The sequence below is a fragment of the Podarcis filfolensis genome (assembly GCF_964270895.1).
Source record: "Podarcis filfolensis genome assembly, chromosome: Z".
Taxonomy (NCBI): domain Eukaryota; kingdom Metazoa; phylum Chordata; class Lepidosauria; order Squamata; family Lacertidae; genus Podarcis; species Podarcis filfolensis.
The window spans coordinates 35651039-35666989 of NC_139617.1; the positions used below are offsets into that span (position 1 = coordinate 35651039).

Consider the following 15951-nt stretch of genomic DNA (forward strand, 5'->3'; position numbering starts at 1 on the left):
GGACTGAATATGTTTTCAGAGTGTGGGGTTTCATGCCTCTGACTAGTTTCTCTCCCCACCCCCACCCTGTGCAGAATAAATTATGCAAAGCAGCAAAAGTTTCAGAATATAAAATCCTGTAAAAATAACGAAAACAGCAAGCAACAGGGTTTTTTTTACCAGACCTTTCAGCTTCGAATTATACCCTCCAGAATATTTTTTTTTAAATAATGGTACTGTTACCCACTTAAAAGAAATTTTAGATCAATTAATCACAAGTCTTAGACTGTCTATCTATTAACAATTCAATTAAAACCTGCATCTACTTGAATATGAATTAAAAAATGAAAATCTACTCATGGGGTGGAAGGGGAAGCATAGTTCCATAATACTTAACAGTGACACAACCAGATCCACATCATATGTTTAAAGTGCATTGCTTCCCCCAAAGAATCCTGGGAACTGCAGTCCCACCACAGAGTACAATTCATAGCATTCTTAAACTACAGTTCCCAGGATCCTCTGGGGAAAATAATGTGCCTTAAATGCACACTGGATGTGCTTCAAATGTATGAGGTGGATCTATCAGTACCTGGTATTCTGACAGTGACAAGCAGAGAGGAAGGGGGACCCCCTTAGGTCAGGGGTGTGGAACCACCTGCAATGTCAGGGCTGTATTAAACCCAATGAACCTTTCAGGGGGTGCATTGCAAGGAAGGGTGTGGTCAGAGGCAAAATTCATCAGGATTAAAAGCTTTGTTTTCCTTAAACTGCTTTGAGGGTTTTGTTGATTAAGTGGTATATAAATCATGCTGCGTATCTTTTTAAGCAGCCCAGCGCCCTCACCCCCAAAGCAAAGGAATAGATCTAATGTAAGCCCTCCTCAAGAGTAAACCCCCTGAAATTGATTGGCACGACCATCTTATGTACATTAATTTCAGTGGGTCTACTTTGAATAAAATACGACTGGATATAATCCCATAATCCATTAGACCCATTGCCATTAATGTTTTAATCTGTTTTTTTTTTAAAGAAAATAAATGTACTGAGCCCTAGCGAAAGCACTAAAAAGATCAATCTGGAAACACCTTTGATCAAAAGTACACACCCCTCATGAATCTACAGTGGTACCTCGGGTTACATACGCTTCAGGTTACAGACGCTTCAGGTTACAGACTCCACTAACCCAGAAGTAGTACCTCGGGTTAAGAACTTTGCTTCAGGATGAGAACAGAAATTGTGCTCTGGCGGCACAGCGGCAGTGGGAGGCCCCATTAGCTAAAGTGGTGCTTCAGGTTAAGAACAGTTTCAGGTTAAGAATGGACCTCCGGAACGAATTAAGTACTTAACCTGAGGTACCACCGTACTATATTCCTGTAGGGAGAATGACAGTACTTCCATGAATGTCTCTCCCAGTGGGACGAAACAGCAGCTTGAAGAAGGGGGATGGGGCATAATAACCCTTCTCCTAATTTTTATCCTGCTCTTTGCCCAAAGAGCTCAGGAATGTTGAGTTGCTTCTCCCACCTTTAATCTTCACAGTCACCCTGTGAGGTAGGATAGGCAGATCAGGGGAGTATAACAGGCATGGCTTTCTTTTTGGCCAGAAACTCACTAGAGCTCTGTCCCGGCACCTCTCGGGTGGGTGTCATTGCCATTCTAAGAGAACGAGGCAGGCGTTCAGGGTGAGTTCCGGCACCTCTTTTTCTAGAAAAATAGCACTGGTTATAGGGATCTGAACTTGGTAGGTCTCTTTGTTCCAAGATGCCACCCACTGGCTCTCTTTAGATCAGGAAGGGGGTTGGTTGGAAACATTAATCACCCCCCATCTCTCCTGATGGCTCCCCAGCTGCTGTCCAGTTTTTGCTCTCTGCTAAGTTTGTGGAAATGGCACTGCAAGCTTTTCTCCCCCCCCCCACAATTGGGAGGGATGGAAAGGGCCCCCTAACACGCAACCTCTGGAAAAGAAGTGGGGGGGGGATAGCTTTAACAGAGAAACAACATCTCAGGAACAGAGGGAGACATTGTTCCCACCTGCTGTAATCCAGTGAGACTGCTGGTGTCAGTCATCACCCCATTCCCTGCTGGGCTAAGGAGACATCAAAGCCTGCCCCATACCATCTTACATGCTCTTTATCAGCTAATCAGGCTATTCTTAGCTAAATAAAGCTCCGTTAAATCCCCTGCTCGCTGGGGCATTCCTGTCCTGCTGCCCATCTGCTGGTGAGGGTGAGCAGAAGCAGTCCGCAGGGAGAAAAAAGGCAGGGACAATGCGGTTCGTCCTGAATCCCCTCCCAACAACTGCTCTGTGGGTCCCGTCCCCCACCCAATCCTCCTGCACCCCCCCAAAACATACTTCGTTTCTTTAATTTTGCTTCTCGGATGGCCCGAGCTAAAGATGTCAGCGGCCCCAGCAAATCGTGACATGGATTAAGGGGGCCTTTATAATTGAACAGCCGACGCTTTGCGCAGACTGGAGCGTTGTTGTTTCTTTGAAACAATTTTACAGCAATGGAGTATATACAAAAAGAGAGAGGGACCCAAGGAAAGAAATAAAAGGAAAAACTGAGAAAAGCAACACAGATATTTGCAAAAAGGAAGGCAGGCTTGGGAGAAAAGGACAAGAATGAAACAGCAAAGAAAGAGAAAGGGAAGAAATTGAAAGAAGGTGAAGGAAGAAAAGAAGAAGAAGAAGAAGAAGAAGAAGAAGAAGAAGAAGAAGAAGGAGAAGAAGAAGAGGAGGAGGAGGAGGAGGAGGAGGAGGAAGAAAGTAGTTTGGGAGTTGTTTCTTACCATGGTTTTCTTTGAATTAAAGCAAAGGTGGCTTAGAGAGCAGTATATATGCATGGATTAAAAAGTATGATTTAGAAAAAGAAAAGCACACTTGAAAAGAACACCTCACAGTTGAATATTTTTTTTAAAAAAGCAATCTGATAGGCCCTCTTATCTAAACAGGAACGTTAAAAGAGGAGAGGATTCATGGCTTGGGAATAAATGTGGTGGCAGAGTGGTGAGGATTCAGAAAGGTGCAGAGAGACTGGATTTCCTCACACTCCAAAACGATGATGATGATGACGACGACAAAGAGCAGGTCCTATGGCAGGCTGCAACACTTTAAAACTCAGGATTCAAAAGTTTAAAACAGATTACGGTCACAGGAATGGCAGGGCCCTGAAAAGGCACATCTCAGGTGTCTCAGGGTAAAGAGATGCATCTTCAGCATTCGCCTGTAGAATGAAGAAGCCAGACTCACCCCTTTGCGGAGGGGGTTCCACAGCTTAGGGTCTGTTACAGACAAGCAAGGCCCTCTCCTCGGCTGCCACCCGTCACAACTTGGTGGTGTAACTACCAAGAGCGTCCCCTCTGCCAATGTCAGCACCCAAGAGGGTCTGTATGGAAGGAGGCAGTCCCTCAGATATTTTTGGCCTAAGTTATTTAGGATTTTATCCACTGGATGGTGGAGTCTGAGGTGACCCAATGACACTGACAGGCAGCAGGTCAAGGAGAGGCAGACACATCACTCTGGACCACTGGACATCTTGGCTGGGGACTGATGGGTGCTGACATCCAAAACTGCTGAAGAGCACCACACTTAGGGCTACCCCTGGTAGACAATACAGAGCTAGATGGACCAATGGTCTGACTCAGTATGAGGCAGCTTCCTGCACTCCTAACTCTGGCAAAGATCTCCTCCTGGTGGCGGAAGAGAGGAGTGCATGTGTCTGGCATTGAGTGTGGGGTCCTTTCTGCTCATGCACCAATCAAGCACACAAAACAAGTGTTAACACAGAAAGGCTTCCTTTGGGTAGATGCACATTGCTGTATTGAGAGGAGGAACAGCTGAAATGGGGAAGGGTCTTGCCCAGGCCACCCAATGGCTCTACAGGTTAAAGCAGAACTGGGGAATCTCTAGAATATATTGAACTCCAAGCTCCTATTCTCCCCTGGCCATTGGGCCATGCTAGCTGGTGCAGTTGGGACTTGGGGTAGTCCAACCACATCTAGAGGGGCTGCAGGTTCCCCACCCCAAATCGAAGAAGAGGTATCCTCCCTTTTTCCTGATTGTCTCTTCTAAAAAGAGGCATCCCTCCATTTGCTGTATGCAGTAGGCAATGCTGCTGCTTCAATCTGGAATGGAGGAGACTGTGACCCTCCACAGGCTCCTGCGTTTCAGCTTCCATTCTCCCCGGCGGCTCGTCATGTTAGCTGCAAGGGCTGATGCGAATCTGGAAGGCCACCGGTTTCCCATTATTCCTATGTCAAACCCGCACACTGAGTTGGAAAGCAAAGCCTTTACCTTTTCTGCTTCTGGTTCTTTGCTTGCTTTGGGAAGGCAGAGGTGGCACTGAGATTCTTAGGGGCATCCCGGAGCCCAAAGCTCTTTGCCACATGGCCCAGATGGAGAGACTTGACGTGGAAGATGTGCTTGAGGCTGGCTGGGTAGGTTGCATACGACCGGATGAAAGACTGCAGAGCTGGAGGGAAAAGGGAAGAAGAAAAATGAATGTGGCTGTTGGGAATTTTCCTTTGCAAAAGGGATTACGTGCTATCGCCTCTCAGGTGAGATTATCTCCCTGTTGGGACACTCTTCATTTGAGCTCAAGCTCACCTCCAAAACAGATGTAATGTCCACTAAGCATATGCAGAAAGCCAGTCACATACCATCAAATTACCAAAATAAATCCCCTGCACTGGGCAACATTTGTGTATCACAACAGCAGTTAAAACATGGGTGGTTTTCAGAACCTGTCTGCAATTCTACATTAATATACCAAGGAAAGAGTCCCTTTGAACTCAACGGGGCTTATTTCTGGGTAGACACATAAAGGATCACATTTTTATTGCTTTAAAAAACCCACAAGTGCGTAAGATGTGATTTGATGTTGGGTTTTTTTCTGATTGGCATGGCTTAGGGACTAATTTTATTACAGAAGCTTCCCTGCCCATCAGCTGTGCAAGCTCTGCTGTCCATCCAGCTCACATGTGCAAGCCGGAGGGGAAGCAAGGCTTGCACAGCTGAGGTGCAAGGAAGTGGCTGCTGCTTCGCTAACCCGCACGTCAGCTGCTAGGCGGGGAGGCATCCTGCTCACGAGGAGACCCTCCCCAAAGTTTGAAGAGAATGTCCTTTCCAGGCTTGCAAGTCAGGAGGACTCTCCAGGATGCTCCCCATTTCTGGGATCCACTTCTGAGTTCCCAGAATTGCATGTATGCATGTTCCTGCACAAATACAGTGGTACCTCGGGTTACAGACGCTTCAGGTTACAGACTCTGCTAACCCAGAAATAGTACCTCGGGTTAAGAACTTTGCTTCAGGATGAGAACAGAAATCGTGCGGCGGCAGCGGGAGGCCCCATTAGCTAAAGTGGTGCTTCAGGTTAAGAACAGTTTCAGATTAAGAACGGACCCCCGGAACGAATTAAGTACTTAAACCGAGGTACCACTCTACAGCATGCACATATGGGAAGTTGTCTGTATTCATATACATATGTGTGTGTGTGTGTGTGAGTGAGAGAGATCTGTCTCAAATAATTCATGCTAGCAGGTTGTCACCCATGTTAGTCCTACTCAGAGTAGGCCCACTGAAATCGAAAGACATGACCAACTTAAGGTGTGTTAATTTTATTGGGTCTACTCAAGAGTAAAATTTAGCCCTATGCATATTATCTACAATCTGTATTATGAATTGTTTATTTGAATGCTTGAATTATCATCTGTCATTTTCCCGTTGTAAGGTATTGGGCAGCTTACTACTTTTATTAAAATCCCTTGTATCAGTAGCTCCCAAACTCACCCCACCCAACTTGAAGATCGCTGAAGGTCTTGGCAGGCGACTTAATAATTTTTCTGCCTGTTGTAGCAATTGCAAAGCGGTGTGCTAGAGCCTGTATGGTTTTCAACTGTATTCTTATTGCTCCTTTTGTTTCTTCTATATTGAATTCTATTGTGTTATGATTTGTATCCCACAGAATCCAGACAATTCCAAACTGTGATTTGATAAAATACAACAAGAAGAAATAAAAGGAGAAATAATAATGCAACTAAAAATCAATACGAATGTTTAATGTGATGGAAGGTCCGCCTAATGTCTTCAACCAGAGATCTGCAGACACACCATGAAGCTCATGGACATAGTTTGGGGATCCTTGTCTTACAGTTTTTAGTGTCATTCTGGGGCTTGCCCCTCCCTCTCTGTTGACCCCAGATGGAGAAAAAGCAGCTGTAAAGCAGCACAAACACTTCTTTTAAAAAGTTTAAAAAACCCAAACAAATGCCTTGTGTGACTCTTGCAGGCCACCATAGGGACAGCTACTGCAACGTCCACTGAGCACTTCTAAACTATTGGCTATGAGTCCTGGAAGACTTGCACACCATTTTCCTCCTGGCCTGGAGGTATAGCCCAACTCCAGATAAGATACAGGGGCTGAGGCTGCTTAACAGATTCCTGGCCTGGGGTGTTTTGGGGGGTTGTCGCTGTTGAGGTTTTTTTTTAAAAAAAAATATTTTAGATCTTGTAATTTATGTGGAAATTGTTCAGTCCGGTTGTGTATTTTAAAAAATGTTTTATTTATTGTTCATGACTACTTCTGCTATGTTGTAGTTATGAATTCTTTTCATGCTGTAAGGCGCGTTGAGCGTGGTTTGAACTGTAGAAAGCTGGCATACAAATAAAACTATGTAGGTACGTAGACAGTGGTACCTCTGGTTGCGAACGGGATCCGTTCTGGAGGCCCGTTCGCAACATGAAAAGAACGCAACCCACAGCGGCACATCTGCACACGCACGGGCTGCGATTCGCCGCTTCTGTGCATGCACGTGACATCATTTTGCGCATCTGCCCATGCACGAGCGGCGAAACCCGGAAGTAACCCTTTCCGGTACTTCCAGGTCACGGCAGGACGTAACCTGAAAGAATGTAACATGAAGCGGATGTAACATGAGGTATGGCTGTACTTGCAAAGGAGACCACTAAAGATTTCATGCTTTGTAGGGTTAGCCCCCAGTTCTCGTTCCCCTCCGATTCTCACCTTAGAATTCTCACATTTCTGGTTTTCAAATAAATCCCAGCGATGCAGCTCAGGACCCCTCCCCACTTTCTCTCCCTACCCTCATCTCAGACCCCTGCCTCCCCACTCAGACCACCCCAGTCCCTTAACTGCATCGAAACCTAACACTGCTCCCCCACCAGTCTCTTTTGCCCTTCCTCACTGAGTCAGTAGACCAGCACGTTTGCCCACAGCTTAAGCCTAATCTCTCAGGGGTGGCAGGAGATTGGGGTTTACGAACAGTAATAAAAATGTCATTTTAGCGAGATCAGTTCCTGGAAGGACTCTGGGAATCCATCAAAGCTCTGTTTGCCAAGCAAAGCGAACACCATTTCCCAATCAATGAGGGAGTAACGAAGGAGAGAGCGTTGCAACCCCTTCTTCTCATTTCACATCATCAATTTTTTAGAGACCCGTCTGGCGGGGGAGGGGGAACACAGGAAGAAAGAGAGGGGAAATTACCGGCGGGGGCGGGGGGGTGAGTTGCCAACCTTTCTAAAGGTAATGTTTGATATTTTAAGATGTTCAGTCACGACTTCAGGCCCGACTTCATCATACAGGTGGTTCAAAAGCCACATGGACAAGAGTTGCTCGGTTCAAAGCACAGAAATGCTCCGGGCTGGCCTACATGTCTCTGCTTCTTTCCCGCTCCACCACACAAAGCAAGTTCCTAGTCCATATTGGGCAGGGAGGAGGAAAAAAACTGGAAACACAAGTCAGAGTCTGCCATTTTTGTGGGTTTGCACACCTGTGTTTTCCCCTCCTGAGCTCAAGGCGAATGACCACAATTCAGAAAACATCAGGGAAACCTTTATCTAAAAACCTTATTTAAAAAGGCAGAGGCAGAGGACTATGAAAAAAGCAGCCAGCAGGTTCAGTACCACTGTCTCCCCTACTCAACAGCCTGACCGTAGATGGTCACAAGAGGCTTACAGAGCAATCAATAAAACAATTAATCAATCAGATTAATATGGCATTTAAAAAACAACAACCCAAGTTCATAGGTAATCCCCATCCCATAAAAAGGCACAACACAACTCTGAATAGAAAGGTCTACATTAAATGTCTGAAGTTCAGCAGGGAGGCGGGGGGGGGGGTGTCTGATCTCAGCTGGAAGGGGGATTTACAATAATGAAGGCACAGTTCCTAGTGCACATGAGCTATGTGGTAACTACCATAGAGACTCTCACCCGAATAGTAAGGAAGCTACGTGGCTAGCAAACCTCCTTTAGGAGGTTATTCTGGAGCCATGACTGAAATGGTCCCCCCTTTCTCATTGCACCCAGTCTGAATGTGCATCCCACCAGAACACAGAATTGAGCATGCCGTGGTCAACCTTTGCAGAGAGGGCAGCAACTACTAATGGTAGCTAATATGACAGGTCCCATGAATTGCAGGGTGAGGGAGGGGTATCCAATGTTAATCCTACTCAGAGTAGCCCCATTGAAACTAATGGCTATGGCTCACTTAGGTCCATGAACTTTAATAGGGCCACTCTCAGTGGAACTTGGTTATATGCAATTCAAAGTAACTTCACCTCTGTCAGAGTGGTTCTGTGGAATCTGGAGTATAGCTATACAGTGGTACCTCAGGTTACAGACTCTGCTAACCCAGAAATAGTACCTTGGGTTAAGAACTTTGCTTCAGGATGAGAACAGAAATCGTGCGGCGGCAACAGGAGGCCCCATTAGCTAAAGTGGTACCTCAGGTTAAGAACAGTTTCAGGTTAAGAACGAACCTCCAGAACAAATTAAGTTCTTAACCTGAGGTACCACTGTAATGCATAACTTTGCATATTATCTTTGGGCACGTAAAAATCAAATGTATGAAAAGCAGTTGAAATTGTCAATTTGTCATCAAGGTTTGGAGTAAGTTTGCTGATTTTGCACATTCCCAATCCATGCTAAAATGAGTATAATCAATCTCTTTCAGATTTTTGGGTTTCTTCTTCTTCTTCTTCTTCTTCTTCTTCTTCTTCTTCTTCTTCTTCTTCTCCTCCCCCGCTTTTTTACTTGTTGGCATCCGTCTGTCTTGAAAGACAATGGAGTGCGCCTCTGGGGGTGAAGTCAAACCGTTGGGAGAATCACAGTGCCTGCCATTTTAAATCTGCCCTCACAATTCCCAGTGCTTTATACGGAGTCAGCCCATTGGTTCATACAGCTCAGTGTTGTCTACACTGACCAGCAGCAGCTCTCCAGCAACTCTCAAACAGGAGGTTTCTCCCAGTCCTACCTGGATTAAAACCAGGGCCTTCTGCATGCAAAGCAGGTGCTCTGAAATGAAGCCATGGTGCTTCAAACAGGAATGTAGGAAGGTCCTTCATAGTCAGGCCACTGGTCCATCTAGCTCAGCACTGTCTACATTGACCGGCAGCAGCTCCCCAGGATTTCAGACAAGAGTTCTCAACCATCTGGAGATGCTGGTGATTGAACTCTGGGGGCCTTCTGTGGGCAACGCAGATGCTCTAAAAAGTACCCTGACAGTTAAGTCCAGTCGCAGATGACTCTGGGGTTGCGGCGCTCATCTAGCTTTACAGGCTGAGGGAGCCGGTGTTTGTCCGTAGACAGTTTTTCCGGATCATGTGGCCAGCATGACTAAGCCGCTTCTGGCACAACGGAACACCGAAACCAGAGCAGCGCATGGAAACGCAGTTTACCTTCCCACCAGAGTGGTACCTACTTGCACTTGCTACTTGCACTTTTGGGCATGCTTTCGAACTGCTAGGTTGGCAGGAGCTGGGACAGAGCAACGAGAGCTCATCCCATTGTGTGGATTCGAACCACTGACCTTCCGATCGGCAAGCCCAAGAGGCTCAATGGTTTAGACCACAGCGCCACCCGCGTGCCCCACAGCCACAAGGGAAAGAGAGTTAGGAAAACGGTGGTGGTCAAGTCTCCACATGGCCCCTGAAAAGTTCTACAGGAGGAAACACAGCCCTTGGACTGCAAGAAGGGTTTCCATCCAAGCTCTAGCCACTGAGCTATGGGCCCTTCCTAAAGAACAGAGTGAGGATGAACAGCCAGATATTTTTAAAAAGTAGCTGCTCCTTTGGGAAGGGGTTCTGTGAGGCAACACTGGCTACCAACAACATCGACCAGGTCAAAACATAAATTGAAGTGAAGAGCTTGGGGTGGGGAAGAGAAGGCTAAGAAAGAGAGAGAGAACTGTGCATTTGGCATCGTTTCCGTTTGATTTCCTGCCATAAACAGGAGAGCCAGCTGCCGCGTTAATTATTCACCATCCTTGGCTTCAACAGAGGAGGAAGAATGGAGGGAGGTTTATGGAAGCCAGCCGGCGTTTGGAAATCCTGCATATGCAGACAGCAAGAAAGATGGGGCGGTGGAGGAAGGGCAAGGAGGAGCCACCTTTGCATGGGACGCAAAACTGGGAAAACACAGAGGGCGAGGGAGAGAGAAAGGGAAGCGTTTAAGATATTCATGGGAAATGCAGGGCTGGTATCTCTCCCTCTGCAGTCATCCAGCATTGCATAAAGGTTCAGGCTCTGGCACGGAAGAAGAGAATCACATCTGCCTTTATGGAGCCCTCAACTGCATAAACTGCGAGCACCAATATGGGTTTGGTAATGTAAGAGCCTCTCCCCACCCCCACCCTTGATATCTCATGCCACTGTTGATGGTGTAGAACACAGCCAAGAAGATGCCTGCTGGTCAATTATGCCCAGTCCCACTAAGCAAATCCTGAAGAATTTGGAGGGTCACTGCTTCCTTGTCGGTAAAATGGGATGTGAGGGGAGAAATCATATTCCGGACTGGTTGTGTGCCAATGGTTCCACAACAGAGTAGAAAAAGTAAAGGGGGGGGGGGAGTGGCCTTGGGATCAAACTTTAGAAGGTTTCTTCCTGGCTCTTCCTCCTGCTGAAAATGGGCCTGAAAGCAGTGTTCTCTTGCAGCCAGTAGAATATGTTGCTTTTTGTGATTGGTTGTTGTGTTTGCAAATTGTGACTGCGATGTTTGCAGATTCATTCTTGGGCTCAAAAAGTTCAGCTACCCTTGTGCTGAACCATAGCAGCATGATGGAAAGATGTTTCCGAGATGCCCAGGAAAATATGATTTTGCTTCTGATTTCAACTAACCATAGTTTAGTTGCAGTGTTCAGCTTAGCTGTGGTTAAAGCAAGAGGGTGGAATTCATTCTCGTGCCGAGGAAGGGAGGGTGTACATCTAGGAACATAGGAAGCTGCCTTATACAGTGTCAGACCGTTGGTCCATGAAGCTAGGCGTTCTCTGCATTGACTGGAAGTGGCTTTCCAGGATTTCAGACATATGGCTCTCTCAGCCCTACCTGGAGATGCTGAGGGCTGCGCCTGAGACCTTCTGCATCCAAAGAAGATGCTCTACCATTGAGCTATGGTCCTTGCCCTATATAGGGTTGGCTGCTGAAAGCTGAACTTGGTTATGACAGAGTTAGCACTATGGCATTTCACCTAAACCTATTAGAAGGTTTTAGCTGGTTTTAGAAGGTTGTTTTTAAACAGTTTTTGTGAGTTTTAATTGTGTTCTGTTACCCTGCTTGCTGCCCTGGGCTCCTTCAGAAGGAAGGATGGAATATAAAATATAATAATATTTTAAGAAACACCACTCAATGATGCAATAGTAAAAAATGTTTTTCATCACCCCCTCTTCTCCTGCTAAAACTAAAAAAAAAAGGATTACATTCTAAGATTATCAAAAACAAAAAGACTCCTAACCTTTTTTGGCCCGCTGAACAGTTTCTGCATTAGAGTGGACGTAATTCTCGAATTCAGTCTGCAAGATGGTGGCTCTGCGTCGCACTTCCTGGGGGTCATCGCTGTGGAACTTCTATAGCAGACAAAGAAAGTGGGGGCAGGGGAAGAAAAAAGAATGAAGCAGTTTTGAAAGAGATTTTATACCCAGTTCTTCAGTTCTGTTTATTCAGCTTATGAATCGCTCTGTCATGGGGACAGAGATGGGGGAAACGCACAGTAAAAACCATTGAAACGAAACATCCATTAAAACAGATCAAATGTACCAAAAGTGTTTGCCAATTAAGGAAGTCACATATTAAATGTCCCAAGCAGAGGCCACCCTTTCCAGGTTACCAGACTTCCAGGGAAAAAACAGATCAGTTATTTAGTATTTAAAAAGCTTTATGAGCTGGCTGCCTTTCCAATCAATTTTTATCATTATCAGCCCAAGCTGAAGAAGGTGGTGGGACAAATAAAGAGGTTCCCCTCTGCTGATCTTAATGCCTGAAAGTATCAGTAGGGAAGAATATCTTTCAGATATTTGAGGCCAGGGAGGGGAGGGGTGGCCTGGGGAGATTCCTGAGGGCCAGAGAGGGACCCAGAGGGCCACATTCAGGGCCTGTGCTGTCTTATCCTTGAGTTTGCACTGATAGCCCCCAAGCTCTCTGGGGTTGCAACTCCCCTCCCCTTCCTGAGTTGTGAATGAAGCTAGCCAAATTCAACCATACAGCAAAAATGTCTAAAACAAAGAGCCCCTTCCCCAATATCATAAAAACCTGCTGGATATTCAGAGGAACACCATGAAGGTTGGACAGAGCCACCATGGTCTGTATGATTGGCAGGTGAGATGATGTTACTGGTGCTGCCACTAGGGGCTGCTTGGTTAGCGGTGACCTGTGTCAGGGCCTTCTCAGTGGCTGCTCCCTATTTGTGGAATGCCCTCCCTGTTAAGATGTGCCTGTCTCCATCAGAACAAGGAGGAATCTAAATGCATTCCTGTATCACCCAGACATTCAGTGGCTGAAATACACTGCTCCTGGAGTCATGTGACCACTGTTAACTGTTTTTAGAACGCTTAAAAAAAATTATATTATTGACGCGTTTGCTGCTCTGGGCTCCTTCAGGAGGAAGGGTGGGATACCAATTGAATCAATTAAAAATAATATATTACACACACACACACACACACACACACACACACACACACTCTTACACTCTTCTCCTGAGCTCATCCTAGGGGCAGAACTGACAATCTTCGAGATGCACACCTTCCAACATATTTCTTCTTTTCCAGAGCAAAACCCCCTCACAGATCACCTTCCACCTTTCCAAAATAACTTACATGGCCTTCAGCATCCCTAACCATATCTATGGTGCAATTTTACATAACATAGCAACCTGTCAGCATCTTTGAAGCCAATCTACCAAAGACGGTAGGCCCCCCCCCCATCTTTTAATCCTTTGCTAAATAAGCATTTATGCCATTATTAACATATTCCCTGTTAAATCTGTGTCTCTTCCATGCCCCCCACCAACACCATTTTTTGGCATGCAACTGCCAGTATTGTTAAGAGGAATGGAAAGATAAAAACCTTACGGAAGTAGAAAGAGGAAAAGGAAATGAAAGAACATATCCAACTGAGGTTTTGCTCAGAACAGACTCACTGAAATTAAAGCACCTAAATTAGTGATGGCTGTTCATTTCAGTGGGTCTGCTCTGAAGTGGCCTAGTGGATTGGGCGGCTTGAAGAGGATGGTACAGATTTATGGAGGAGAAAGCTATCAATGGCTTCTAGCCACAGTGGCCATGCTCTGCCTCCAGTTGGAGGCGGCAATGCTTCTGAACACCAGTTGCTAGAAAACCACAGGAGGGGAGAGAGCTACTGTGCTCAGCTCCTGCTTCCAGGCTTCTCACATCTGTGTGGCCACTGTTTGAGCAGGATGCTGGACTGAATGGGACCCCTTTTGGCGTGGTTTAGAAAGGCTCTTTCCATGTTCTTCCTCCACCATTGGTGGCAGTTTGCTTCTGGATGCCAGTTGCTGGAAACTGCAGGACGACGAGTCCTTTGTGCTTGTGGGTTTCCAACAGGCATCTGGTCAGCCACTGGACTGATCCAGCAGGCTCTTCTCATGCATCCCTATGTAAACAAGTGCAAGGAAGGTTTAGCTAAGGGTTTTGCAATCTAATTGTTAAGCAGCTTCCATTTTGTCTGAATGGTTTTCTTACATAAGCATTTAATAAAATGCTAGTGTTTTTGGAGAAGGAAAACTGTTCCTAAACCTCCGCTGCCCTGCAACTACACTCATTCATGAGAAAGACTTTGAGAGGAAACCCTGAGGAACAATCTGTACCCGCTGCCCTGTGGGACATCTTCAGGAGAAGGAAAGGCTAAGGAGGAAATCCTACACAAATCTGGAGTTGAGTCCCTAAGACAGTTGGATGGTGTCTTGTATGCCTCCTTCCGGCAACTCCTGCAGCTAAGCTGGTGCAAAATGTATTGCTCCGCTTTCCTTTGGACCACATCAGTGAGGCTGAGAGGGGGTAATTGTCATCTGGACAGCCAAGGACCTCTATACACACTGCCCAGGCTTGCACCCCAGAGAGTCACTTCAGTACTGCTACAGCTGCAGAAATAATGTGTGAGGCAGCAATTATGAGCTACCGGCCTCTGCAGCCACAGCAGGTGCTGTGATTCTCCAGCAGTTTGACCCTCAGAGGTGCACTCCATGGTCCCTCATGATAGACAGAAGTGTGTGTCACTCACAATATAGCTGCGGAGCGACAGACAATATTTTGGACTCTATCTCCCAGGACCCCCAGCAGATGGCATGGCCAATGGCCAGGGGATGAAGGAGGTTAAAGTTGAGCAAAAGACAGTGGGCTACTCCTGTAGGAAGGCACGCGTCAACCAAAGCTGAACACAATTTTAACAGTTCACATTGAGTGCAATGGGGAATGGCCAAGTAGGAGCTTAACAGTTGAAAGGTCGTAGCTTGGTGGTAGAACATTGTGCTTTGCATGCAGACAGTTCCAGCTTCACTCCCAGCATTTCAAGGTAGGGATGGAAATGCCCCCTGCCCAAAACCCTGGAGAGCTGCTGCTGGTAAGTGTAGACAATACTGAGCTAGATGGAACAACATTCTGATGCCATATAAGGCAGATTCTGATGTACATGTCTCCAAAAGTAAGTCCCACTGAGTTTAGTGGGGTTTATTTCCAGGTAAACTGGTATAGGATTGCAACCCAAATCCTACTGATTTATCAGGAGGACTTTGAAGTACATGATTATTAGCTGCATTTTGCCTGAACTAAGCATAAATTTCTACTCAGGAGCGAGTGCATATTTCTGAGCCTAGATCTGGATTTGCAAACCATCGTTTGTGAGGAGACTGCATTAACTGTGCCAACTAAATCCAGGTTGCTGGCTGGTTTCACCAAAAGTGGAAAAATCTTTACACTCTCAGACACTTCCAATTCCATATATTCCAAAAAGCACATTCTGTGGCAATGGCTCGAGGAGTATGCTTTTAAATGGGCAATTTCTGTGTGGCGTTTACTTTGTTTACAATGCAATGCTGAAACCAATTCAGATTTCAAACACCTAAGGGTGCTTGGTTACATTGTTTAGCAATGAGAAAAAGTCTTGCTTGAAATTGCAGAGTTTTGAGAAACTAAAAGATAAAGTGCGAGACTGGCTTCATTATTATCAAATAAGGGAGGCCTACAATTTGGACAAAAAAATTGGCTTCCAGGTGGAAAAATCAAAATTGGAAACAGAACTGTTAGACCCCAAAACTAAGATACTATCAAGAATGTATAACTTGCTGTTGAAATGGAATACTCAGGATGAAACGGTTAAATCTGCTATGATTAAATGGGCACAAGATGTTGGACATAACATTATGTTTGCTGACTGGGAACAGTTGTGGACCACAGGTATGAAATTCACGGCATGTTATGCCTTAAGAGAGAATATTATGAAAATGATATACAGGTGGTACATGACACCAGTCAAGCTTGCAAAAATCTACCATTTGCCCGATAATAAATGTTGGAAATGTAAAGATAATGAAGGCACATTCTTTCACCTTTGGTGGACGTGCCCAAGGATCAAGGCTTTCTGGGAGATGATATATAACGAAATGAAAAAGGTATTTAAATATACCTTCTTGAAGAAACCAGAGGCCTTTCTCCTGGGCATGG

The 15951-nt window shown here is 45.7% G+C and overlaps 1 protein-coding gene across 3 annotated transcripts in view; it reads right to left on the bottom strand.

The window, feature by feature from the left end:
- Positions 1-15951, bottom strand: part of DDX31 (DEAD-box helicase 31) — a 66552-nt gene that overhangs the window by 6331 nt on the left and 44270 nt on the right. For all 3 annotated transcript variants that reach the window (XM_083596389.1, XM_083596390.1, XM_083596388.1), the window contains exons 18-19: positions 11730-11841; positions 4277-4454 (exon numbers count right to left, since the gene is read on the bottom strand). In XM_083596389.1, the coding sequence (XP_083452515.1) occupies positions 4277-4454; positions 11730-11841 (290 nt within the window). The remainder of the gene's footprint in view (positions 1-4276; positions 4455-11729; positions 11842-15951) is intronic.